General features: G+C 35.7%; 1 protein-coding gene across 1 annotated transcript in view; it reads right to left on the bottom strand.

The window, feature by feature from the left end:
* The window catches only part of Dnah3 (dynein heavy chain 3, axonemal), a 389,565-nt gene that overhangs the window by 238,529 nt on the left and 125,764 nt on the right, over positions 1–25,272 (bottom strand). The window contains exons 14-18 of the mRNA XM_073981508.1: positions 17,203–17,445; positions 16,966–17,085; positions 16,347–16,892; positions 11,578–11,889; positions 11,368–11,515 (exon numbers count right to left, since the gene is read on the bottom strand). Of these exons, the coding sequence (XP_073837609.1) occupies positions 11,368–11,515; positions 11,578–11,889; positions 16,347–16,892; positions 16,966–17,085; positions 17,203–17,445 (1,369 nt within the window). The remainder of the gene's footprint in view (positions 1–11,367; positions 11,516–11,577; positions 11,890–16,346; positions 16,893–16,965; positions 17,086–17,202; positions 17,446–25,272) is intronic.

Here is a 25,272-nt window from a genome sequence, read left to right as displayed (position 1 = left end):
ATTTTCGAACTTTTGTGGGGGGAGGTACCGGAAGAGGTGGACCGATATAACCCATCTTCGAACTTAAACTAAGTTTGGACAAAATATTACGAAAGCCAAATTTTTGAACAAATCGGTTCATCCGTTTAAGAGTTATCGTGCGCACCAGCCAGACAGGGAGGCGGACAGACATTGCTAAATCGACTCCAAATTGTCTGAAACACATTTCGTCCAAACATACTTGGGGTCTAAAACCATTATTTCGTTGAGGCACATTTTGCCCGTATGAAAGTGTATATACCAGGGTTTCGGAGTCGAGGAATTTTTGGCTCGACTCGGACTCCAGACGAATTTTTTTCACGACTCCGGGTCGACTCCGAGAGTGAATTCCTATACCAATAAAAATGAATAAAATGTGCACAAACTTTTAACTTTTTCTAATGTGTTAGTTTTACCTTACATATTCGTTAGAAAGGGCATTCGTTCGAATACATTCGAACATATCAATATTGTTTCTGCCGAATTGAAAAGTAGCAAAGATAGAAAGTTTTTGTCTTCCGCGTGAGAAAATCTTTAAGCTTTCAAAATATGAGATGAGATGAGTGGCAACCAAGAAATTCATTATTTTATAATTCAGAAATTTCAGGTGTGGGATCCTTTGGGGTTCTCAAATGGGGCTTTCATTCCGAAAAGGAATCTTTCCACCCCAGATCTTGATTTCCATTGTGTGTCACAGGGTATTCAGTAATATTTCCCACAGAGACCGCAATGTCTTTAAGAGAAGACAAGGACGACTTCTCATAAAAACAAGATGAGAATACCAATAGACCTTTGTGAGAAGACTTCTGATGAAATAGGTTAAAGGTCCAATCTTAAATCGATTGTCATAGAACTTTACTTTTGTTTGCAAAAATTTAAAGACTCATTTGGATCAACAAAATAGGAATGAATAGACTACACTTCAGAGGATAGTAAATATCCTGTGAATTGTCCTTTAACTTAGTATAAAATACCGTTTGCATACATGTTTTCTTATACCCTTCTTTTAAAATAAATAATGAATTTTAATTAAAAAATGTTCTTGTTCCAAATTTAATGTTATATTTCTATAACGTGGAAAAAATTTTGCCCGAAATCGGAGTCGAGTTATTTTTTCGACTCAGACTCCGGCTCCGACTCCAGCAAAATGGTTCGACTCCGACTCCGAAACCCTGGTATATACACTCGTTAGCACAAATGCTGAGGGTATAAAAACTCATATTTTTAGCCATGTAATTTCAAAAAATTTAAAATAGTGTTGAACGGACGGAACGGTACGGGTACAAAAGTATATATGGGCTGAAAGAAGATACTCTCGGGCATCATTCTGTGAAAACGGAACATTGTTCCATGCTGCTCCCTAAAAGTTCTAGTCCACCAAATTTGGAATTTCACTAAAATTAAATACCGGAGGAAAAATAAAATAGCTCACTTCGTGTAAACGCTACTTAAAGATAACAATCCTACCTGCCTAACAAAAAACAATGAATACAATATTTGTTATTGTTTCCGAGAAATAGCTATTTCTTTCCCCAGAAATATGCAAAAATGACGTATTTTCCAAAATTGTGAGCACGCCACGCCCACACCTTTCAATATTTTGACCTAATTTCTTGGTTTCCTTTGTTTCAATATGTTTACTATCGAATCTCACACAGAAATTAACAATCAGTGACGACAAAATGGGGTTTTGGCCAGGCAAATCGATTCCTGAACAACCGTGCGGCGGTAAGTAAAGCCGGACCAAACATTTTTTACCCTTCACCACGAAATGTATTGAAGTAATTGCAGTCAAACTTCTTTATAAAGTAGCACTTGTTGGATCAACGAATTACTACGTTATATAGAAAATTCGTTAAAGAGAGACTATTTTGTGTGAAAATGTCCTCTTTTGCCTTAAAAACAACTTCTTTATAGAGAAGTATTCGTTATAGAGAAACGCACTTCTAGAGAAGTTCGACTGTATGAACAATTAGTAACTACTAAGCTCTTCCTCCGCGTTCCTTGGACGATAACAATATTTTATCTGATGATAATCACTTTATACTGATAATTTTCTGTGTGGAGGTTTTGTACCCATTGAAAGTCCAGGTGGAAAGTTTTGTAACCCCAACGAAGACTGAATGTTAAATTTTAGGCATTTCGGTTGGATATTGAGGCCACAACCTCTAGAATGCAGAAAATCGGGTTGTGCCGTACTACGTGGGTTATATGAAGACATGGACCTATACCTACAAATTTCAGGTGGAAAGTTTTATACCTCTAACGAAGACTACGTACACATTTTATAGCCTATTCGTTGGAATACTGAGGTCAGTACCTTCAAAATACCGAAAATGGACAAACAACAAACAACTTTCAGGTGGAATGATTTATACCCCAACGAAGACTAAATACAACATTTCAGCCATTTTGGTGTGGTAATGAGGTAAAAACCTTCTATGGCGGCTATATCAAATCGTGGGCCGATATAGCCTATTTTCAATACCATTTCGACCTAGAATTTTATGCTGATCAGGAATATTTGGTGGAGGGCATAAGAAAAACTGAAATCGGCGGTATCGTTATATGTGGCCATACCAAAACATAGGCATTGGGGTTATGACTTTTTGACCATTTTTCTGAAAAATGATTTCCTGTAGCAAGATAGAATGAAGTTTTGCCTATTGACAACTTAAATAAGGTTTATTCTGTTTAAGTATTAAAAAGTTCCCGCACAGACCCCTTGGAAAAAAAATCTTAAGAAATTATTTCCTGTTGTACGAAAAAATTTAAATATTGAAAAAAGTCCCTCACAAACCACTTTTAATTGATATGATATATGAAAAAATATATATGAGGAAAAGTCAAAATTTTTTAGTTTCCATGAAGCCAAGGTTTGCACTATTATAATACGCGAACTATTGTAGTTTACCAGTAAATATGACTATTGCTGGATTAATTTAGATGTTTTTGTACAAAGCTCAAAAATTTAGCAAAAAAATTTAATTTACGTGGTAGTTACGATCGCGTAAAGGAAAAAACATAGGTAAAAAACGTTGAAGCTAAACAGGTTTTTTACTTTGCTATTCGATTTCTAATTAAACCATTCAAATGACGGACATCTGTCCAAATTAAAAGTAGGAGAATACAAAATGAAGATTACACTTCTAATGTATCACTTTCCAAAATTGCCACTGCATCCACCTTTTATGGATGCTGACATTTTGAAGCCGGATTTCAGGTGTTTTTTGTATTTTTTATGTAACTGGGGCGCGCATTCGGATATTTCGAAAAACCAATTATATGATTAAAGAACTCGCGATTTCGCATAATCTGATATGTATATTGAGTATGTAGCCCACACAGCAGCAGAGTAATCTACTTCCAAAGGCCAACATTTAGTGTGATATTTTTTCTAAAAAACCTATTTTTTGGGTACAGTATTTACAATATCCTTTTGAGTGTGCTGGTACCCCGCGATATTTTAGTTTTTCGGCGGTCCGGATCATATAAATCATAGATCGTGAAAATTCATCCCTTAGAACGGCGAAAACAGCAACTGCAAAAACCGAAAAATGTGCGAAAAATGTTTTTGAAAATATCGCGGATTTAGTCGCATTTTCTGTGGATCTTTTTCTTGTCAATGAAAAAACTGACACATCATTCGCGGTTTTGCGAAAACAGCGGTTTAAAAAATTTAGTGGCATGTGAGCTGTATCCGATTTATCCCAAAAATAGTGTGTGATGCTACATCCACGGTTCTTGATGGATTTGATCGAAATAGGATTCGATCGATGTATTTTTTCACGGTTGATAGTGAAATCGGATGCGCATAAAAAGTGTATGCACTTTGTGCAAAATATAAGCGTTATACAGTTTGTTGCACACTAAACTGCAGACGATGCTACATCTTAGCGGCCAAAGTAAATCCTGGCAAATGTGTACAAATTAAAAGAGAAGAATTCGCTGTATTGGTAAACCGCATGCGCATCAAGTGATTTTGAGGATTTCGCGATTTACACGCATTTCAAAATGAACATTACCCGATACAAATTTAATTTCAAGATTATACCCCATTTAAAGGAACCCAACATTTATTTGAAAGATATCCATATCTTCTGCTAGATGTTAGCGTGTTTTCGAGAAGTGATTAGAATAAAAAAAAAAAAAGTGATTTATTGCGTGAAATTTAACTAAAATAGAAGAAAAACTCCGACCTATTTTTCTTACATTTTGTTCAACAAACTCACAAAATAAATTTTAATAAATATTTTCTCTTACAAAAATTTTATAAATTTCCTCAATATATTTTTTGTTTTTTGCTATAATATGCAAACCGCTAAAGGTATTTGTATAGTTTTGGTTTCATTTGAATCTTCGCGATGTTTAGATTGCGTACATATTTTTTATATATTTTTCAGATGCATAAACAGCTTGAATTTTATTAGAACAAGTTGTAAACTACCAATTGTTTTGGATGCTTTCCTAATTTCCGCGAAAATTTACAACTTTTTCACTAAAGTTATGGGACCTCAGTAAACATATAGTATGTAGGGAGCTCCTAATTAATAGAGTTTCTCAATATAATGATTAGAGTCTTTTAAAGATTTTTTTCTTTTTATCAGAATTGAAACCGCCATAACTTTTGCGCGCAACAACCAAAATTAGCATCTCGAACAGATTTAAGAATGGGATTTTTTTCCCAATCTATGTACCAAAAATCTTTCATGTAGCTTAAAAAATTTTTTTTAATTTTTTTTTTATGGAAAACTAAAAAATTTTGTCCTTTCTTCATATATGATATAAAACGATATATGTATCTTAAATGATATATATTAGTTATGTGGTGGGGCTCCAAAGCTTATTTTCAGTTTCAGTTCGAGTTTATTTTTATCGAATCACCTTATAATTAAGATTTTATCTAATTTTAGATAAAAACTTACCAAAATATGATACAAAGATACTAGGTTGTAACAACGTCATAACCCTAATAGGCATGTGTTGCAGCTGTTAGTGGTGAAGTTTTTAACCACTTTCTATCCTAAATTTCAAATAACAGCAAGGTCGGTACCGTTTTATGGCGGCTATGTCAAAACCTGGACCTATGTTGATCACTACAATGTGCTGATTTTACTCGCGAGTGGGAGTACTCAAAGAGTACGAGTTTACAACCCACTCTTTTGAGCTATGTGGCAGTGCGTGTACTTCTTGTTGAAAAATATATAGGCATGATAACACAAGTAAAAAAGTATGAGTCAGAAATATACCCTCAGCCTTATTTTCGATAAATATCGCATCCATCAGTCATTTAAGTTGGTCGCCGTATACTTTAGGGCTTTTGGACCACTATGTCAGGAAACATGGACTATACGACGTAAAACACAAGGAGAAGCAAAGGATCTGTGAACAGAATTTTGAAATTTTGAGACAGAAGTAAACTAAATTTGGACAACATATTAAAAGATCCAATGTTTGGACAAAATCGGCTGCTCCGTTCAAAATAATCGTAATAATTCTAGTGAAATTTATTGCACTTTTGAGCGGAAGTTACCGGAAAGAGTGGACTGATATGGCTCTTCTTTGAAGTTAAACTACGTTTGGACACATATTAAGAAGACCAAATCGGCTGATCCTTTCGAGAATTATTTTGCACATATGGTGCCGTAGGGCTTTTTACAGCTTTCTAGCTATTTTCTTACCCCTGAAAAAATTCTACCGACGTAATGGCGACAGCGAATAGAAGTTCTTGCAAAAAGAATTAAAGCGATTCGAGAGCAGGCATTTAACTGTGTAAGAGGTACCCGAAAAAGTGGACCAATAGAGCCAATAATGGAACTTCATCCATGTCAGGTAGAAATTTTATGATGTCAAAGTATGAACCAACTCGGTTACTGCCTTCGAGAGTTATCGTGTGCACGATTTTAGCGAAAAGTTTTGAAAATTTGTGGGGGAGGTTCATGAAGGAGTGGACCGATATGGCCTATCTTCGAACTTAAACGAAGTTTACTCAAAATAGTACTAAGGCCTAAATTTGGATCGAATCGGTCGAGAGTTATCGTGCGCCCCAGGCATTATACATGGTGCTGTAGGCTTTTTACAGTTTTCGGACAATTTTCCCAGGAAGTATGGACTTGCCCCTGAAAAAAATTGTAGTTGTTGAACTTGAACTTTTCCGAAATTTTGTGTGGGAGGTACCCGAAGGAGTAGACTGTTATGGCTCATCTTTGGACTTAGACTATGTTTGGATAAAATATTACAAAGACCAAGTTTTGGACCAAATCGTTTCCAAATTGTCTAAAACGGATTTCGTCCAAACACACTTGGTGTCTAAAACCATTATTCCGATGAGACACATTTTGTCCGTAAGAATGGGTATATATAACCTCGTTAGCGTGAATGCTAAGGGTTTATAAACTAAGAATACTTGGCAACAGTAGAATCTGCTCGATTTCTAGCGTATTTTACTCCCACTCGAAAAATATAGTATACTCGATTTTTTATACCAAGGGAGATTCATATTAGCTCAATTATATGGGACCTACTGTTTATCGCCGAGTCCGAACGGCGTGTCCTATGTCACCACTTGTAGAGAAGTTTTACATGGCTGAAATACTCAGGAAATGTCGCAAACATTACTGAGGGGTATTTTGCCACCGCTGAAAAATGTTTGAGGTTGCCTGGCCGGGGAATCGAACCCACGACCTTCAGCGTGCAAGGCGGGAGTGCATAACATTGCACCACGGTGGCACCCAATGTACAACTACAATGTCCGTGGATGAAAAAATAAAAAAAAAAATCGCCGAAGCGTTTCGCAAATATATCGCGGTCAAAGTTCACAATTTTAGTGTGTTCTAGGTTTTCGCGCTTTTGCGATTAAATAGCAAATCCTATCGTAATGGGGCTAAAGAAAATGTAGCAGTGAAAATTCTCTGCAAGATTGACCTTAATAATGTTTTCCTAGGCTTTACCACTTTTTGAGATATAAAAGTTCAAATTGGGACAATGCATTGACTGTGTAGCCTCCTTATAAAACAATGTCATGTACGATGCAACTTAAATAACTTTAAATGATAACCGAAGTTTTTTTGGATTCTGAAACTACAATGTTCATAGATGAGAAAATCTGAAAACAAGAAAAAAAATCGCTGGATTGATTTTTAAATAAATCGCGGTAAAAGTTAACATTTTTAGGTTTTTTTAGACTTTTTGGATTTAGCTTGGAAACCGGAAAATAAATCAAAATTTGTGAACTTTGACCGCGATTTTTCTAAAAATCCCTCCAGCTTTTTTCTTGTTTTCTCATCTGTGAACATTGCTTTTTCAGAATTTGCAAAAACTTCTCAGGTGTAAACGGTTTTCATTTAAAGTTAGTTAAGGCGCACCGTGCATGACATTGTTTTATAAGTCAATGCTTTGTCCCAATTTAAACTTCTATATCTCAAAAATAGTAAAACCTACCTGCATTTTTCAGCGAACTATCTGTAATTTGACAATTGAGGTGAATAGTGATCACGACAATTCTCCACCAAAAGTTGTGAATATAGGTCCACATTTTTGCTTGGACCACGTTTGGCATTGGTTTGTGGTAAGAAATCTTCCTATTTATTTCATTTTAAATCATAATATTTCATGGTGTAGTGCACAAAAATTTCATTTAGGTCGAACTTAACACTTGTTTGCTTGTTTTTACTCGCAAAAGTACCCCCACGGGACTTTGCTCGAATTCGAACACGAGCAATTCGGAGCTCTGCTCTTCTATTCTGTGACTTTTTAACAACTTTACTCAGTGTTTATTTAACAACAATTTCATTTGTTTTTTTTTTTTTTGTAGTTGTTACAAAAAGAAAGAAATTTTAACACCTTTTCAATCGATAAAAGTTACAGAATTCCTATACTGGTCCTCACTTCTCAGGTTCCAATCGTCGGTTATGCTTTGCTTTGTCAGATTTCAATAAATAGGTTATTTGTCCATATCTTCTACCTGTCTAGGTTTTGGTAGCAATAACGAGAAGTGCTGAACAATTGCCTGAACTGTGTGGAATCTCAAATTTTCTTGATGTTTTTTTTTTGTTTTTGGCCAGACAGTTTTTTTGCTGGGATTGTTACTGATTGATCATTCCATTGTTATTCCAGCGTAAAAGGTATGAACGTTATACACCTTTATGAAACTGAAACTATTTGAAAAACTCTTTCTCCTAACGATGATGACAATGTTGTTCTCGTTGGTAACTTCTCCCACTAGGCTATGTAAAATTTTTTTTGTAAAAAAGAGTGTAAAATGAAAATAAAAATAACACAACTGTGCTACCCTCTCCAGCCGTATGCATTTCCCGGTCCATCATGTTAGCCTTAACGAAACATCAATATGCATGTCCATGAATAATGAATAATAACGCAACAGATCCGATACAATAAAAGGTAACATAGAGCAGATTAAGTGTTATGGTGTTGGTAGGGTGAGTAGATGGCGTTATATTGTTGGTAACGAGTGGGAAAGAATTTTTTATTCCCTCAGCCCTTGGGATAAATATGGTATATACATACACTTTCATACGAACAAAATTGTGCATCTTCGAAATAGATCCCAAGTAGGTTTGGACGAAATCTGTTTCAGACAATTTGGAGTTGATTTAGCCATGTCCGTCCGTGTGTCTTTCGGGCTGGCTGGAACTCACGATAACTCTTGAATAAATCAACCGGTTAGGTCCAAAATTTGGCTTTCGTAATATTTTGTCCAAACTAAGATCAGGTTCAAAGATGAGCCATATCGGCCCACTTCCTCCTCCTATAATGGTTCGCACGATAACCCTCGAAGGGAGTAACCGAATTGGTCCTTTTTTTGCACGATATAATATTTCTACCATGCGTAGATCAGGTTCGAATATGGACTATATCGGACCACTCCTTCGGCCACTTCCCACACAAAATTTCGAAAACATGCCGTTAAAACCTCCTCTCGGATCGTTTTAATTTTTCTTGCAACAGGTTGTACTCGGCGTCCCTATAAAGATGGTACGAGTTTATACGGGGCAAGTGCATTTCCTGATAAAAACATCCGAAAACTGTAAAAAACCTCTATGCCTACCATGTGTTATAGTTGGTGCCCACGACATCTCTCCAACCGGATACTGCATTGGTCCAAACTTTGTATGTCGTGATATTTCTTGGAATATAAGATGATGATGCTTATCGGTCCACTCCGATTTGGTCGAAGCATCTGATTTGACAAAAACGTTGGATTTCAAAATTTTCTGTCCAAAATTATTTTAAGTTCGGTCCACTCCTGAGGTAACTCCCTCACAAAAGCTCGCTGCGCCTTAACTCTCGAAATATTTCATTCAGACATACATCAGCTTACAATATGAACTCAAAGGACCTCCCACACAAAGTTTCAACAAGGCACAGTTTAGGGACTTTTTGTAGCAGGTAGCGGTCAGGAACCATTTCCGTCGGCGTATTTTTTTATTTTTTGGTGGAGAGAGATGTGTGCAAATATTACTTAATGAGATAACGTCAGGAAAGCTTCAAATAGCCCTGTTGATACCAACTCAACGATAACTATCTGGCCTAACAATGAAAACGCGAATATTTACCATCAAAAATAGTTTTATCGTTTTCTTAAGTAGTCTCCAGCATGATCTATACTCTTTTTGATGCGCTCATTAAAAAACATGGTTTTTGAACGCTTTTACAGAATCATCCGGCGACGAATATCGTTGACCACGCAATTTTTCTTGATGTGCTGCAATCAAATTAAGTTATTGGATTCCCAGTCAGGGATGTATGGCGCATGACCCATCAATTAATTCCACGTTTTGTCAGACGCTGGTTTGAATCGATGTGTGAGAGCGCGCATTGCCATGATGCAGAATGATTCGTGTTCACTTGTTCGTTTTTCGACATTCTCCGCAGATTTCAGACAAACAAATTGTAGTGTACCACCCAGAATTGCACCAATCAATAAGAGCATTTTTTTGGCGATCGTGTAATTTTGCCGGATCTAACGACAAAAATAAATTTTTGCGATCATGTGTTTATGCAATATTAAATGTTAGTTAGTGGAATTAATGTCCAAGGTTCCCTCTATCTTACGGTATTTAACATGCCGATCTAGCTTTATCCGTTCACGCACGTCTTAATATTTTTTTGCACAACGGCCGCTTTTGGACGACCATCACGACCTTCATTTTTTGCTAAGTGTCGGCCACGATTGAATTAATTAAACCAGTTTTTCATAGTGCTATAGGATGGCTATTTATCGGCATACAAAGATTCGATTTCATCGATGCACTCTTGCCGTGATTATCCACGTCACTTCCACCTTGTACAAATACATATGCCTTGGTATTGCCTAGGCCAGCTAGTTTTCGTGCAGCCCTCGTAAATGATAAACACAAGAACTTATGAATTGAGTTGAGTATCCGATTTGGACGACATTTTTCACATCGTTTTCTTTCTCCATTCTTAGATTGGAAATAACTTCAGCTAGCTCCCTCACAATAGTTAAACATTTTTGCTATGTGCAGTTTAAGGACTGTTCGAGTATCGTTCTGAACTGTTTACCGAAAGTACTGGTTCTGTGTGGTCCTGTTTACAGGAATATAAAGTTTTCGTGGGCAAGTCCATGCGTCCTGACATAATGGTCCAAAAGATATAAAAGCATCCATGGTGACCAACTTAAGTGCATTATGGGCACGACAACTATCCAACGGAATGATTGGCCTAGGTCCAACCTTTGTGCATTGAAATATCCATTCGCATTTAAATCATATTTCATTATGGACTATATCGTTTCGCTCCTTTGGATACCTTCCACAGAAAATTTCACAATTTTTCCCAAATGTGCACTTTAAGGACATGTTTAAAATGTGTTGGAACATTTTAAAATAATTACCCGAAAGCTGTAAAAAATACTACTTTGATTTGGTCAAATGTTTGCACATCGTAATTCGAACATGGACTATATCCGTCATTTTTCTGGTTTAGAGCTGTTCGCGTATAAATTTTAAAGTTTATTTCAGATGATTGGATTAACATTGGCTTAACTTTATCATTACTTTCTTTTACAGAGAGTAATGTTTACAAAACGCGCTGACTGTTCATTTCGTATAATTTTCGCAGTACTAATTTCATCGAACATTTCAATTTTGGAAAAACTGCCTATATTGGGGTTGTTTATTTTAATTATGATACTTTTTATTATTCTTTTAGAATAATTCAACATTGTCTCTAAAACTTAAATAAAAAATATTTCATACAACGTTTTTAACCCACTTTCATCCCTAATAATTTCAGTTCGGTTTTCCTCATTTTCAATAGGCTTTGTTCTCTCCAGAATAACTACAAATTATAATTTTTATAACTTACCTCAGTAGGAAAAAATCCCAAATATGCTGTGCAAGCACCGGCTAGAAGTACATCACCTACGATGTTGCTTATTGATTGATGTAGATTTTGAGCAGTTTCCGACCAACGGGTTTTTTCACCACCCAAACCTCCAAGCAATTTTTCCGCTCTATAAGGAACGGGAAAATATTAGGTTAATGCTAATAATTGCACAGAAAATGAATTACCTACCTATTCAGTTTCTTTTCACAATTGTCGATTTCATCTTCAAGGCCCTTTTTACGTCTCGACTTCTCGGCAAAGAAATCGTTGAGCTTTTGCAATTTATCCAAAATTACTTGTAATTCAGCACGTTTGGCATTTAGTTTTTCCATTTGTGATGCTAATTCATTTTCAGCTTCGGCCAAAGCAGCTTTTTTGGGCATAACAATTCGAGCAACTTTATCGTATACATCCATAGCTCGAACCCAATGGCAAATACCTTCACACGCAGTTGATGCAGATTTGATTTTTTCCGGGACAAAATCGCGATCAGCTACATATCTGTAATATGTTAGAATGATGTTTAATCTTTATTCTGATTTACTGGAACCTATAAAAAATAAGTATAAGTAGTACAAGAAACTACATATAGAAAAATAATGTTAATATGTTAAGAAATGTGTACATTTTTGCAGTCGTTATGAGATACTGAAGCTAACCACTTTTTAATAATTACATTTCGAAGCCAACTATATTTCAATAGTAACACTCTTAACTTTTGTACATTTATCATTGTGATGTTATAACTTTTCCTGAACTCTATTGGGACTCATTTTCAAATCTAAATTAACAGTTAAAAATGTAGCACTGTAAATGTATTTAATACTACTATTTTATGCTAGGGAGAGGGAGACTTCTCTCATATCAATAAGTGCACCCCGATTCATGTTTACTCAATAATATAGGACCTACAGTTTATCGCCGAGTCCGAAAGGCGTGTCCTATGTCACCACTTTTAGAGAAGTTTTACATGGCTGAAATGCTTATTTTGAAACCGTTGAAAATTGTATGTTGCTTGGCCGGGGAATCGAACCCACGACATTCAGCGTGCAAGGTGGGTGTGCAAACCATTGCACCATGGTGGCACCCAATGAGAGAAGCCTTCATTTTCCACTTCTGTATGATGTTTGTGGAACAATTAAATTGTAAGTTTATTTTAAGCAACTGTAAACTACTGCGAAAATATATTACGCCCTACTAGATTAGATCGTGTTTCTCAAAAGTAGTACGTAAGCAGAACTGGAATACTACCCAGCAAAACTTCGGATCTGTTAGTCACTATTCAAAACCACAAGGTAAAACTACTTACTTCACTTCATATTAAATAATGAGTACAGTGGCACAGAGCATATGTGTCCGTCTACAAATCTCAGGGTTGTGTGTTCAACGCTCACCGTCGGCAAGCGAGCTTTTAGTTAACAATATAAAAAATAGCTGATGGTGCACATGTGAGCGTTTAAACAACCCTTAATGTTCGTACGTGTAGCACAGGGTGCAGTGTGTTCGGCTACAAATCAGAAGTTCGCATGATCAAATCCAGCAGCGACTAAAGTAAAATAAACAAGTAAGAACGGCGTAAAGTTCGGCCGGGCCAAACTTGTTATACCATCCACCACGAGCTACTTTCAAGTAAAATGGAACAATTAGTTTCTATTCGTGTATGAAAAATACTAAATACCAAATTTCCCGAATTTCGGGAAATTCGGATATTTACCGACAAATTTCTGGCGGAAAGTTTTTAGACTCAAAGAAGACAGAATAGCAAATTTCCGATATTTCGGTAAGAGAATGTTGCTAAAACATAAAAAAGACCTAAAATCAAGAGGTACGCTTCTATGGGGGACATAGGAAGACGTGGACCTATTGTCGTAATACTCTTCTGGAATATTTTATAAACCAATGCACAATGGTCCCAAATCCAAATTTTCTGGCCAAAACTATTTCAACGTCCATTTTGCATTGAAATTAATTATTAATTTTAATAAATGTGTACAAACAGCAATTCTTACTTTTTGTCGACCAAAATTACCAAAAACTGTCAAAATTTGTTGAACAGTGTGGTCCCGTTGTGTGGGGTCTAAACCAACACATTGACCTATGTTAACAATTTTTGGTACGAAGGATTCATATCTTCCAAGAGGTCGAAATACCAAATTTAAGCCGAATCGGTCATAAAGTGTCGCTAAAATTCACAAAATATCTAAAATCGGACGGTACTTTTATGTGGGTGCTATGACAAAAAATGGACCTATTTTCAAAAAACTTACACATACTTGTTTTCTACACTCTGAAACCCTTAAATATGAATTTTAAGAAAAGTCGGTTGATAGATGTAGGTATTACCGTTCTACTTCAATTGGATACTACGTACAGTCACAACAGGTATTTACAAAAAATTCTCCCATCTTAAAATAGAAAAATCTACTTTATTTTAACTGTGGCAAATTTGAGCAAGAATTTATTTCTCAATTTATTAGTTCAGACCCCCAGCTATCTTTCAAAATCAATTTGGAGGTGGACAAACTTGGACATTTTTTTAAAAGTTTAAATATATTTTAAAAATATTTGTAAAAAATAATTTTTAATATATATATATATAAAAATTGACATCGCCCTTTTTTTCAATATTATGAAAGTACTCATTAACAGCTTCCCGATTCATAATAACTTTGGTCTCACTTCTGTATATTTATGCAGCGACGCAATACAACAAAAATTGTATATTTTACAGCATAAAGTCCGTTTTATTTTTACATAAAAAAGTGTCAACTTTGGTACTGCGCCAATCAACGAATACTAACGTTATTTACAAAATTAATTAATTTCAGATGACTTGAGGTGTTTTCTATTATTCTGTGCGAAAAAAGTTAAAATTTCGGAACTTCAAAAATAGGGTTTTGGCCAAAAATTTCCTGATTGAAACCTATGTGCAATGGAAGATTAAAAAAAAAAATTCTGTAATTTCTGTGGGGCATTGACGTCACAACCTTCAGACTTAAAGAAAATCGGGAGGTACCGTTCTATGGAAGCGTGGACCTGTACCTAAATATATCAGGTGGAAAGTTTTGTACCCTCAACGAAGACTACCAAATTTCAGCCATTTCGGTAGAATATTGAAGCCACAACCTTCAAAATACCGATAATCGGGAGGTAGCGTTGTATGGGGCTATATTAAGGCGTGGACCTATACCGACAAATTTTTTTTGGGAAAGTTTTAAAAACCCAGCGAAGACTAAACACCAAATTTCAGCTATTTCGGAGGAATATTGAGTCCACAAACTCAAAAATGCCGAAAATCGGGAGGTACCGTTCTATAAGGGGCTATATGAAGGCGTGGACCTATACCGACTTATTTCATATGGACTAAATGACGACTAAATATCAAATTTCAGCCAATTCGGTGTGATAATGAGGCTAAAACATTAAAAATACCGAAAATTGGGATGCACCGTTCTATGGGGGAACTTTTTAAATAACGAACATCCGAATGTTTTGTAGTTCTAAAAAAGATTAAATACCAAACTTCAGTCATTTTCAAATACAGAAAATGAAGAAGCACATTTCTATTGGGTTATACCAAAACGTGGACCTATATTGACAAATTTCGATGGAAAAGCTTTGTCGTTCCAAAGAAGCTAAATACCAAATTTAAGGACTAGTCTTCCCTGCCTTACGCATTGGCGAACAATGCTAAACTTTCTCCACTAATAAATTAGTTATTTTAAAATATTAAAACAACAACAATTGGATTAAACCTGACTATATTGAAAAAAAAAACAAACTTGTAACAGCTACCCCAATAAAAAACGCCACCAATGCTCTATTTGAGAAACTTTGGCACGGCATGTATGGTTGGTTATGGCTGTAGTAAGCATACAACAACATTTTGTTATGTTGCCTTTGTTGTAATTCAACGACACATAACAGTGAAGCAGCGAGTGTGAGGTTGCCAAAGAAAAACTTCTCGTTGAAGTTTTTTCTTTGTTCACCTTTATACTTCGAGCTGACGATTGATGTTTGGGCATAAAAAGTTTTTTGTTGAAGAAGTACCTCGGGTACCTCCCTCACAAATGTTTAAATTTTTTCGGAAAAAATTTGCGCTCTATAACTCTCGAAAGGACTAACCGATTTGGTCCATACTTTGCTCATCGTAATATTTCTACCATAAAGTTCGAATGTGGACTATATCGGTTCACTTCTACGGGTACCTCCCACACAACATTTTGGAAAAGTGCAGTTTAAGACCTCTCGAATCTTTTTGATTTTGTTGTAACAACTTGTATTCGCTGCCCACATTACGACTATGTTAATGTTTACAGGGGCAAGTCTACACTTCCTGAAAGCTGTTAAAACCCGCTATGGCACAATTTTTTCAATACCAAAAGTTCTACGTACCTCCAATAGATTTTACCAAAATGTTATACACATACTTCAATCTTTTCGGACGCTAGAGTGATTTTACAAACTGAATGACAAACTTAATATACCCCCCATAGTATGGCGGAGGGCATAAAAATGATATTTCAAATAAAAAACTTTTGTTTAGCTAAAATGCCTGAAATACAATATGTAAAGTAATATTTATAGATTAGGAAAGCAATTATTCAGCTAGACTTTGATATTACCGAAATAGACTTCGATGTCTGTCAGTGTTGTTGGAGCAAATTTTTGCCTAAAGTGACCTTACCTTATGGTAGACACGTAAAGGGTATGGAAGCAGAAAAAAAAAATGTCCTTACTGACTATTTTCATTTTATGTTTTTTTTTCAGAATTACCAATACTTTCAAGACTTGCCGGAACAAAATACTTTTAGAGGCACAGGAGGCAATTTTAAAAGGGAGCAAGAAAAAATTGTCGCACGGGAAATTGACGAATGAAAATCTGGGCTTAGGTATCCTAATAACTACCATTTGCTTAAACTACTGCATATACATTTCAATCCATTTATATTACTTACTTTTCTCGAATCTTTTTTATAATGGCCGGTGGTATATTATCTTTGTCGAATGTCTTTAGTGATTCCAAAAATTTCATATCACTAACCATGCGTAATGATGCGGCCCAATAATCCTCCACCATACGACCCGAGGCATCGGGTTTACGATCTGGTTTTAATCCTTTTAAAACACACACAGCCTCAAGGACCAATTTAACACCGTAGGGTGGATTTTTCATTGATTTCACAACAAATATATCGGCTGGCTTCAAAGTGTTCAGAGCATCGAGAGCGGCTTCTAATGCTGGTATTGCTTCTGCCAAATCACTTTCACAATCATCTTTAATGGCCTGGGCAGCAGCTGCTGCTTCATTTGCTGCTGCTTCATCGGCACCCACTACTTCCTTTTTCTTTTCAGCTTCTGCTGTTTCACGTTCAATATTTACCATAATTTTTTCCGTTTCCTCTGACAAAACTTTTAGCTTCGGTTGCAATTCATACAAATTGGACTGCATTTCACCCACTTGACCAGCAGCAAATTCCAACTTCTCCAATCCCGTAGTATATCTAAGGACATGATTGAGAGTGGTGTTGAGTGCATTACGTGTTTGTTTAAAATTCGCTCACAATATGCTCTTACCTGTCCCTTAATCTAGTTATCTCATCGAGTTTCCTTATGTAGAACGCTTTAAATGCCTTCAGCATTTCCAAATAGGATGAAGGCGTGACATAATTGCGTCTACCCAATTCTGTGTAGCATCTGCAAAATAGTGTTCAATGTTTTAACAACATACATACATCGTTGGTGTTTGTAACAGGGATTGTGCGGTGGCCATGGACACCACCAGCGAAAATAAAAAAGGGAAAAATGACTTACTTTTCGCTTGCATCTATAACAGATTGATTGAAATGCATTACACATTTTACCAATTCTTTCTCCAAATCACTCAGCACTATCTCTTGTACATCCTCTAAACTTTTTTTGCTCTCCTTCGAATCGATTGATTCAACTGACTTATTGGCTTCCGGTTCATCTGTATCGTGCGACTGACCCAATTCCATGGAACTGATAAAATATTCCGCAACACGTTCCAAAGCGTCTACCGGCCATGGCATGTACCTAGTTATAAGTTTCCATTTGTTTTAGGTGGATGGTTGATGGGTGGCGCACATTAATGGGTGGCATGCATTGAAAAGTTAAAATAGAACATATAACTATTAAAGGAAATCCAGAAACGAAAAATATTTTAAGAGAGTTTATAAAATACAAAACTGTGAGAACTAATAAGTCTAGTCCATTCTTTATATTATTTCTAAGTTTAATTAAAATTAACATTTGGGAAACTGAGGCAGAATTTAGGATTATTCGCCATTTCTTTGTCACGAGTCTGTAACTTAAACAAAAGTCATTGACATATTTAAATTTGCTTAACTCATGCAATTAGTTTGGCCCACTATTGTAGTTTACAGATTATTTGCTTGTCTTCTGCCATACTTTAAAATCAGCACTTTAGTTTGATGAAAAAATATCTTCGTTTGTGTACATCGCTTGTGTCTTTGGTAAGTAATGGCCGTTTGTGGTATAACCAATTGAATCGGAATTGATATGAAATTTGCTAAAAATGTTAGTCACGTCTTTTCCTTCTTTGTTCGTGAGTGTTACCATCGAACTCTTCAAGGATAAATCAAAGAGTTATGTGGGATTTACACACCATTGATCGAGTTTAAGTAAAGACATGCTTTTAACAAGTGAAAACAGTGTTAAGTTCGGCCGAAGCCGAGCCGAACTTTGCATACCCTCCATCATAAATTTTATTGGAACGAGATTTCAACCGAAAATCTGGAAGTATCGATCTACAGGGGCTATACTAAAATGTAGACATATGCAGAAATATGTATGTTTTAACTCTAACGGAGAAAATAAAAATAATGTGCGAGAATAATGTGGATAAAATTTGCATATGGTAAAATAAAAAAAAAAACTTCTTTTGCAATTCAATTTAAAAAAAATTGAAAAAAAAAATGTGAGCACAACTACGATTTTTGGTATAGAGGTAAAGGAAAAACTTCTGATTTCAAATATATAAGGAAAAAATATTTTAAAATACACTGTGCAACATTTTCAAGGTAATTTTGTGCAAACAACTTATATGCGGTAAAAAATTAGCTGTATTCTGGGATAACTATCACACAAAACTTAAAGAATACAACAAAATGACTAGAACAGCAAAGCGCAATTCCTGGAAACTCTTTTGTGAACAGGTAGACAGCGTAAATGATGTATCAAAAATAAAAAAGTTTCTATCGAAAACCCATACTCAAACCGAGATTATGGTGAATGATATGGGAAATAAGATGGAAACAATCGAGGACACACTGGGGCTTTTGATGAATACGCATTTCCCGCCGAGCACTACGGCAAATGTAGGGATATCGGCAGATAGGGAAATTGCTACGGACGAAGCACCAAACATTGATGAAACAATGGTTAAAGATGCCATCAACAGTTTCAAACCTTTTAAAGCAGCGGGACCAGACCAGGTCTTTCCAGCCGTACTCCAAAAGAGGTGGACTATATTTCGTCCAAATTAGCTGGTATCTTCAACGCATGCTTAAAATTTGCGTATACCCCTAAAGCCTGGCAAGAGGCGAGGGTAGTGTTTATTCCCAAACCTGGAAAGGCTAGCCACGCAATTCCTAAGTCTTATCGCCCGATAAGTCAAACTTCTTTCTTACTCAAAACCATGAAACGTATAGTCGATACCATGATTAAGAGCAAGATCCCAAACGATATGCTTAAATACAAACAACATGCATACGTTAAAGGCAGATCAGTGGAAACCGCTTTACATGAGGTAATACACCACATCGAAAACACCTTCGACAAGAAGATGTATACACTGGCAGTATGCATTGACATCGAGGGTGCTTTCAATAACGTCAGCACTGAAATTCTTATCCAATCCTTAGATAATTTGTATGTGGACCGGGCCCTTAGGAACTGGGTAAGCAATATGCTAAGGAATAAGTGGTTAAGTTGCGGGCTACTCGACGTAACGAAACGGGATAAAGTTGGTCAGGGAACGCCACAAGGGGGGATTTTGTCACCTCTCCTGTGGGTTACTACCATAAATAGCCTACTGAGGACTTTAACCAAAGAGGGATTTGAACCAGTCTGTTATGCAGACGACGTTATAATACTTCTGAGGGGAAAGAACCCTAAATTGTTGTGTATAATAGGTCTAAACGTAAACCCGGAAAAAGACAGAAATATGTCTTTTCACTAGGAAAACAAAACTGGGTCACATCGAGGAACCTGTTTTCCTTAACAAGACTATTAAGATTTCCAATAAGATCAAATATCTGGCAGTAAACCTGGATAGGAAACTTAAATGGAAAGATCATATCCAAGAACGAGCCAACAAAGCATACAGATGCTTGGTCAACCTGTAGAAGGCCCATAGGCTCTAAATGGGGTCTCAATCCAAAGATGACACACTGGCTATACAAAAGCGTAGTTAGACCCATCCTAACATACGCGTCAGTAGTCTTGTGGACAGCGATGGATAAAAAATGTAATATAAAAATTTTACAAAAAGTCCAAAGAATGTGCTGCCTAGGAGTAAGTTGTGCTATGAGGACAACACCAACGAGGGCACTAGAAACTATTCTATACATACACCCAATAGAAATTCAGATATGGTATGAAGCTGCCGTCGCAGCCATATGGCTGAAGGCGACAGACGAGTGGATCGAAAAGGACCACTACCATCAAACATTTTTACTGGTAACAACGGGGGAGTCAATGGATAACGTTAATTCGGACCGTATACCTAAAACAATTGTAGTTGCCTCGTGTGAAACATTAATACCTGACAGAGACTTATGGATCGGCGGGACCCTAGCAGAAAAGCCTCCTGGAAACTGCTGTTATACAGACGGCTCGATGTTAGGGGGAGGGCGGGACTGAGACTTTTTATTGAAGAACGTTAGACCGAAATCTCTCTTCGGTTGCGGGATCACAATACTGTCCTTCAAGCGGAGATCAGGGAGATCACAGAGTGTCTGAACTGGTTTAATGCTAACTCGAGATCAACTACCGATAACGTCCTTACGGACAGTAAAATGGCAATCAATGCAATAACATCAAAGACGGTAAAATCGAAAACTGTACTGGACTGCATAAATACGATAAACAATTATCCCCAGCAAGGAATAGTGCGTATCATATGGGTACCAGGCCATGCGGGGATTAAAGGTAATGAAAGAGCATATTCTCTGGCAAAAAATGGCAGGGCATTAGCAACAATAAACTTAGACAGCGCAAAGCCTCTAAATGCATCACGTCTAGAGTTAAAAAATTGGGCAAAACAGGCCCATACATCCCTATGGAATAGATAGGAGATAGGGAAAACCACTAAGATTCTCTGGGGCGACCCAAACGAGGATAAAACTAAAAACTTACTATTATTAGGTAAGGCAGACATTAGTGGGCTAACAGGTATCCTTACTGGTTACTTGGGCCTACAAGCTCATCTGCATAAAATTAAATGCGCAGATAACAGCTTGTGCAGGGCAAGCGGAGAGGACGACGAAACGTTGGAACTCTTTCTTTGCCAATGCCCAGCTTTCGCAAATATCAGGCCCAGTCTTTAGGGACCGACACTATACCGGGACTTAATCAGATGCTAAACAGTTAAGGGATTTTGTTAAGGGCACAGAATTCCTAAAATAATAAAGAGACCAAATACGACCATTTCTTCAATTAGTCTAGAGCGCACAACAGGCCTATTCTGGCCTAAGTGTATGTCCATTGGACATGTGGAGACTTGCGCCCGTCTTTTCAAACTAAGCTAACCTATATTGTGGATTTTATGAAAATACAGACCCAATTGACAAATACCCTATTTTGGTTTTGCGTTTTTAGATCGGGTTTAGATTTTATGGCCTCATCTAAATATGACTAAATATTAACTTTTTAGAACAAATCGAGGCAATATCTCTGAAACCAATACGAATCTTATTAAAACCTCTGTAGCAAACTTGTAGATAACAGCACGAAGAAAATATTTGGAGAAATAATATATATACCCCCAACGAAAACTATATACCAAATTTCATTAATTTCGGTGCGTTGGTGAGTCCACAGCTTTCAAAATACCGAAAATCGAAAGGTACTTTCTATGGGGACTATATGAAGATGTGGACCTACACCGACAAATTCTAGGTGGAAAGTTTTATACCCCTAACAAAGACTTAATACCAAATTTTAGCATTTTCGGTGGGATGTTGAGTCCACAGCCTTCAAAATACTTAAAATCGGAAGGTACATTATATGGAAACTATATGAAGATGCGGACCGATACCGACAAATTCCAGGTGGAAAGTTGTATACCCCCAACAAAAACAAAATTCCAATTTTCAACCATATTATGAAGACGTGGACCTATGCGGACAGATTTCAGTTGTTAAGTTGCGCACAAATTTTTGAACATTTCCGAACTTTTGTGGGGGAGGTACCGGAAGGAGTGGACCAATATAACCCATCTTCGAACTTAAATTAAGTTTGAACAAAATATAACGAAAGCCAAATTTTGGACAGAGTCGGTTGATCCGTTCGAGAGTTATCGTGTGCTCCAACACATTTTTGGTCGTATCAACGTGTATATGATGAAAAGACAAAAAATGTAATATTGATGTAGCCAAGGATTGCACCCTCGTTAGCATAAATGCTGAGGGTATAAAAACATATGTTCTATTGGTTGTTTAAACGCTTACATGTGCACCACCAACTGTTCTTTGTTTTGTTTAATAAAAAGTGCCCGACCGGCGGTGAGCGTTGAACACACAATCCTCTGATTTGTAGTCGGACACACACACTCTGTGCCACCGAACTCATAACTTAGTAAGCGGTAACATAATTAGCTATGTTTGTTTACATTACTTTGTAATGGTTTACAAAATGACTAACGGATCCGAATTTTGGCTGGGAATATGCACAAACGGACTTGGGTATATCGGTGTAGGATTGCACGCTGATCAAGATATATAAAAATACATGCATATTAGGGTTATGACTTTTTGACATTTTTCCTCAAAAATGATTTCCTGTAGCAGGGATGAATGAACTTTTGCCTATTAATCACTATGCTATCGTTTATTCCATTGAAATATAAAAAAAGTTCACGCACAAATCGATTTTAAAAAAATAATTTTTTGAAAAAATATATGAAATGAAAAAAATTTTTTTTTCAAAAAATTTTTTTTTGTTGCACGAATGAATAAATATAAGCCTACTAATAAATATAATAACGTTTATTTCATTCAAATATTTAAAAAGTCGCGAAAAAAGTCATTTTGAAAAAATTTAAAATGTTTTGTTTTTTGTTAAAAAATGATATTTTTGAATAAAAGCGTTTACGACATTTTTACGATTCTCAGAATTGAAGAAAAATAGTGAGAAATAAATTTTATGTCATTTTAATTATCTCATGTGGCTCTAAAGTTTATTTTCAATTATATATCTGTTTTCAGTGACTTCAAAAAATTGTCCATAATTTTGATAAATTCAAATTTTAAAATCATTTTGTGCGTGAGGTTTTTTCACCGAATCACCATATAATTAAGATTTTATGTAATCTTATGGCAAAACTCATCACGCTATGATACAGGGATATGAGGTTGTAAAAAAGTCATAACACTAATGCATATACTTTATAGGGTCGCAAACGATTATTTCGAGGAGTTGCAAACAGAATGATAAACTTTATATTCCCTCCATTTTATGATGGATACTATGATGATACTATGCAAACTATGAGTTTGTGTGGATATGAATTTAAATTTAATGGATATTCACAAAAAAAGGAAATTGAATATCCGATATAAAGCATTACCCATTATTATACAAATGCAAATCTTCTGATAAAATTATCACAGAATAGACAAAAGATACAAAATCGTATTAAGGAAACAAGTTGCAAATTAATCAGAGAGTGGGATAGTCTGAATACACTGCGAAATGGCGTATAACATCAAAAGTTTTGGACCTCCAAGGCCTTTATTTAACATTACAGTTACGTCGCTGTACACGGTGTTCTTTATTGCTAAAGGCTACAGCACGCGACCACAAGCTGCAGATGTGGAACTACCAGTAGATATTCTGGAAAGCTGGGAACAGTGTGTCAATATTGTTATTTTTTCGATAATGGGCAAATAGAAATTTAATGGGGAGAACTTTTTTGTTCGAACAGTACATTAAAAATTTGCTCTGATGTTTCATTAAATAAGAGGTCGATTGCGGATAGCAACCCAACACCAGTAGCGTTTTATTAATTGATAGAAATATAACTTATTAATAGTAATTACCATTTCCGTATAGAAAATTATACATTTTACAACTAATAATAGCTAAATGTTCAGAACACTGATATTAAATAAATTAGATAAAAAATTCTGTTGTTTCACTTATTTTATTTGTATGATTTTCTCTTCCGGCAACGCAACTATAGTTGAGTTGCTATCCATAATCGATCCCTGAGTTTATGGTTCGGAATTGTACATGTAACAATTCTAGGTAAAGTATCCATGATGGTAGCCCCGCTTTCCTAACGGAGAGCTGGAAACCAGACTCAGTAGTCACCAGGGTACAATGGTAAATCTGGTAGTCTTTTAAACAGAAGGCTGTGGGTTCGAAATTCAACATCACATTTTCAGCAGTAGATAAAACCCCTCAGTAATGCTACCTACATTTTCGATTACCTCGGTTGTATAAAACTTTCACATATTTATCATTTGAGATAAACTACAGTTAGAACTTTTCTCAGAGGAATGGAATTATACAAATTGGAGTGCAAAAGTACAAACCTGATATTACACTGTGTAACAGCTAATTTTGTGCAAGCAAGTTCTGCCGAACATTTTATGAAAGTAGAGACCTAATATACAAAACCCCTATTTGGTTTTTGTTTTCTTAGATCGGGTTCGGATTTTATAGCCTCATTTTAACATGGCTAAACATTGACTTTTAAAACCAAATCGAGGCTATATCGCTGAACTCAATACTTGTATTGAGATCTGCAGCAAACTTGTCGATAAGAGCAACAAGATTATCTTTGGAGGGATAATGAACTCGCAACATTGTTGCCTCGAATTTTATAATATATCTAAAAATTCCATAGTTTGGGAAAAATATTCGTTGGAATGTAATACACAACTTTTCAGAATATGCCATTATTGTAAAATTCCTCCATCTCGTTGTTTTATTTCAATGACAAATTGATCAATGTGTCATTGAAATCCCAAGTATGCACGCTGAAAAATATATGTTAGAAATATATTTGCATCCAAATAATTATATGTTGGGACTAGTTGCAAACAATTATATATATATATATATATATATATATATATATATATATATATATATATAAATATATCCAAATATATTATGTTTGGCTCCAAACAAACACACATATGACCAACATAATAAATACAAACGTTACTATGCACATTTTTCGTACAATTCATGAAATGTATTCACTGTAAAACGAAGTTCAGTTTAATTTTAAGTTTTGCGGCATAAATCACACTTAAAAAATAACTTTTGTATCGATCTTCAAGACAAAGAAACTTCTAAATGCGATATTAGAAAAATAGGTAATAAAAATTAATGAACGAAATAAAATGTACATTTGGAAAATCATTGATTAATATTAGTATTGTTTAAGTAGAGATCGCACTTTAGGATGTTTTTATTATTAATATTTGGTGATTTGAAAATAAATAAAAATTAATGTAAAATCACAGTTCTTAACACTAGCTATTACAGGCTGTTGAGTACGACTAAGTTACGAGTGTTGCTATGGTGTAAACTCAAATTTAGCAATTGATCCACTTTTTTTGGTATTGCCAAGAATGTTGTCCCCGGTTGTAGGTATCTACAAAC

The sequence above is a fragment of the Musca autumnalis genome, unplaced genomic scaffold, assembly GCF_047663935.1.
Source record: "Musca autumnalis isolate F117 unplaced genomic scaffold, ASM4766393v1 scaffold_4, whole genome shotgun sequence".
NCBI lineage: Eukaryota > Metazoa > Arthropoda > Insecta > Diptera > Muscidae > Musca > Musca autumnalis.
The sequence above is the reverse complement of the archived record's forward strand: the minus strand, read 5'-3'. Positions and strand labels throughout refer to the sequence as shown.